The sequence below is a fragment of the Sinocyclocheilus rhinocerous genome, unplaced genomic scaffold, assembly GCF_001515625.1.
Source record: "Sinocyclocheilus rhinocerous isolate Xijiao unplaced genomic scaffold, SAMN03320098_v1.1 scaffold756, whole genome shotgun sequence".
Lineage (NCBI taxonomy): Eukaryota > Metazoa > Chordata > Actinopteri > Cypriniformes > Cyprinidae > Sinocyclocheilus > Sinocyclocheilus rhinocerous.
Genome location: NW_015662039.1, coordinates 603,246 through 606,951, shown reverse-complemented (window position 1 = coordinate 606,951; position 3,706 = coordinate 603,246). Strand labels below are relative to the sequence as shown.

General features: G+C 37.2%; 1 protein-coding gene across 1 annotated transcript in view; it reads right to left on the bottom strand.

Annotated features, from left to right (window-relative positions):
* The window catches only part of LOC107727364 (protein kinase C epsilon type-like), a 108,423-nt gene that overhangs the window by 77,081 nt on the left and 27,636 nt on the right, over nt 1-3,706 (bottom strand). The window contains exon 2 of the mRNA XM_016537208.1: nt 1,029-1,092. Within this exon, the coding sequence (XP_016392694.1) occupies nt 1,029-1,092 (64 nt within the window). The remainder of the gene's footprint in view (nt 1-1,028; nt 1,093-3,706) is intronic.

The following is a 3,706-nucleotide window of genomic DNA, read 5'->3' as shown; positions in this document are numbered from 1 at the left end:
CGGTGTCTGACTAGGGGCGAGACGTGGGCTGATGATGTCATCGTTTCAGAAAATATACGGATTCGCCGTCCATACAAAAACGCAAGGGCGGCGTTTTCAGATATATCCACTCTGGGACCCGGTTTAAAAAAATGTCGGTTTCACTCTCCCAAAACGCCGGATCCGTCTGGACGAAACACCTATACGATACAAAATGTATGCGTATACAGCTAAACGTGTCTCCGTGTGGACGGGGCCTAAGCTAGCTAAGATGCATGGTGGCTTCTCATTTTGTTGGATCACTATCCAAAACGCAACATATGCCATCCCAATATATTACCATTTCTTGTCACTTTTCGGAGGTATAGTCTACTCCTTGAGAAATTCCTGGCTAATCGTTTTGCAAACTGCGCCATTCCACCACTGATGGTGTAGACATAACGTCTGTGTAGAAACAAGGAGATGTTTGATATGCAGCATCTAGATCAGCGTGAGAGACAAGTGGTCACATGTTCTGCCTCCAGGAGCAGGAATGGAGCCGAGAGGATGAAGGAGCTCTTGAACTGGGCCATCTCTGATGTGTATCCAGGAAAGACAGGGGTCTGATGGGAGTTGGGCCGTAGGGAGTGTCAATGAGAGAGGCACATCTGGGTGGAATTAGGCCACGCAGGATCTGGGTCCAATGATCATGCACCACAGTGGCTTTTTTCAATATATACAGCTACACTGGAGGCAACATCAAGATCAGAAAGTTGCTGCTCTTCATATGACTTCCAGAAAGAGCAGCTGCACAGACTTGCAAATTCTGTCTGCATTTCAAGCAATGCCATAATGGTAGCAAAACTACAACAATTTTAGCTTTGAGTGTTCATTGTGTCTGTCACCAATGAAAACTTTTTTTAACTGAGTATTTACTGTATCAGGCAGCACAAGACGTCTGTATTTCTGAGAAATCTTATATTGAGTATAATGGTTACACAGGGACATGATTCATGCAGTCTTTAAATGACATGTAATGCGATCACAGAAAGTTTACAAGACTGTCTTACCTTCACTGGATGATCCAGACAAGACGATAATGACATAAACCTTTCCCTCTGGCTCCAAGTCTATCTGTAAGGACCATCGAACAAAAGTTTTAGCAACAGAGCAAAGGAACATCCTTAAAAATCTTGACTGGCCTCTGTACTTAATGCTCTTAATGCAGCCTTTTTTAAAAGTCAAGTTAATGCATGCGTTCTACAGTAAACACATCCTATGAAAAAGCAGAGTGACTCTTTTAAACAGTAATGAGCATTAATGAACAATCATTTTGCCAGACACTTGTTCAAAGCTTACAAATAAGGAAAAACGGGCAATTTATCATAATGAATACAACAATATTAGCAGTACTAGAATATCAAATTTCCAAGTAAAGAGCAATAGTGCAGAAAATAAAATAAGAATAAAAATATTTTTTCTATTTTATTTTTAGAATTATTATTAGGTATGCAGTTTGTATGATAATTTATATTACATTGAAAATATGTATTTGAATAATGATTTGTAAAACTGACAGAAAAAGAAACAGTGGCTAAAATCCTAGTAATTGATAAAGTTGTATACATGTCAAATTGTACATAAATATGTTTTATCAGTTTATTACTAAATAAATTATTAAGAAAAACATTAGTTTTGACTAACATTTTGGTGTTTAAATGCATGATATATAATCTGATTAATGTTACAATATTTCACATGCCCATTGAACAAAGTGCATTTTGCCAAAAAATAAATAAATAAATAAAATAATTGATAATGATAATTTTAATCATTTGTTTGAAAAGTTTTTGTCTAAAAGTGTAGACACGGTGTTACTCACCTATTGAGAAGAAACAAAGCAACCTCGGCGTCCGATCGCAGGCCTCCGCTCCTTGAGTTCTCTCCAGCGCTGGAAAGCTGATCCGATATTTACACGGGTCCTACTTCTTGCCTTATTGTTCCGCAGACGTTTTCCTCTTTTGTTTTTTATCCGCCATCTCTATCTTTCTGTCGCTCGGCTCGGCTAATGTCCGTCCCATGCACTGAAAGCTCTCTCCTCCACATCACGAGTAGACACGCCCCTTATTGCTGATTGGCTACAAGTTTGTTTTGCGATTCGGCCCGAATCAGTTTTCTAAAGTGTTTTTGAAAAATCACTTACTCTGCCTTTAAACTAAAGATTCAGTCATCATTTACCACCCTCAAGTGAAACTCAAAACCGTTTTCCAGAAACTTTTTCCAGTGGAACAAAAGAATATATTATCAAAGAATATATTGTCAAAATGTCAAAGCTGCTTTTTTCCCACACACACACACACACACACAAATGCACAGGCAGTCACATGGTGTCAAGTTCAGATCTAACTCTGTTAAAATATATATTATAAAAGTAAGAATACTAAAACAGTGTGTGTGTGTGTGTGTGTGGCTTGTGCGTTTATTTGACCCAAATACAGCAAAAGCAGTAATATTGTGGAATATTTTACTATTTAAAATTATTATTAAATTACTATTTAAAATAAAAACAGCTTTCTATTTGAATTTACAATATTCTAAAATATAATTTATTTCTGTGATAGCAAAGCTGTATTTTCAGCATCATTACTCCAGTCTTCAGTGTCACATGATCCTTCAGAAATCAGTCTAATATGCTGATTTGCTGCTCAAGAAACATTTTTATTACAGTTTTTTCGATCGGTATGACAATTTTTTCAGTACTTTTAACAATTTTCCTAAACTCTTAACACAGTTAGCACAACATCCGTCTGTGTAGACTATACAATTAACACATTTCTTGTTGCTTTGACACAAAATGCATACAGTTAACACAAATTTAAAATGCTTGAACTTCTTTTACACACAAGCTCAACCAAGACCAAAACAATGTAATTTTACTGGCAAATTTTCAAATGCTTTCACACTGTATGTCAGATCAGATAACATAATTTTCTAAAACTAACTTATAGGCTAAAGTCAAAGTGAACAGCTGTTCATATTGTGAATTGAAACACAAATATCTGTCCTGTATTTTATTCCATTGCTAATGAACAAGAGCTGATTGAAATTATGCAAATATATAAATTACAGCTTATTCCCATCTAGAAAACACACTCAGGTGTTGAAGTTCTTTCAATCACATGACCATACAGTATACGGTAAAAGAGGACCTCTTTGGGCTGATCTTGTGTGGAAAAGTGCACTCCTGCATAAATGTGAGATTTTAGAAGATCTGTACCAAAGACTGGTGCCAGAGAAAGGGGACAGGTGGGAGACCACTTGCCAATATATGTGATCACATGGAACAATGTGGCATTCCACCATTCCCAGTGCAGTCAGTCAATGATGTCTCTTTTCCTTGGCCCTTACTCCCCTTTCCTCAACCCCATTGAGGAGTTTTTCTGAGCGTGGAGATGCAAGGTTTTTGACCATCGTCCACAGGGCCAAATGTCCCTCCAGGATGCAATGGATGCTGAATGCCAAGACATCACAGCTGAACAATACCAGGAAGGATAAGGCAATACCAAAAGATACCTTGCCAGAGAAGAAGATATCAGGTGTGATGTGGATGAGAACATGTGGCCGAATGCAGAAGACCAGGCAGATTAGAAGATGACTTTTTAAATTTTTTTATTTGATTCTTGTGGCTTTTTCTGTTTGTATATTTTGTACTTTCATATAATAAATGGCAACTGTATTGCATATTTTT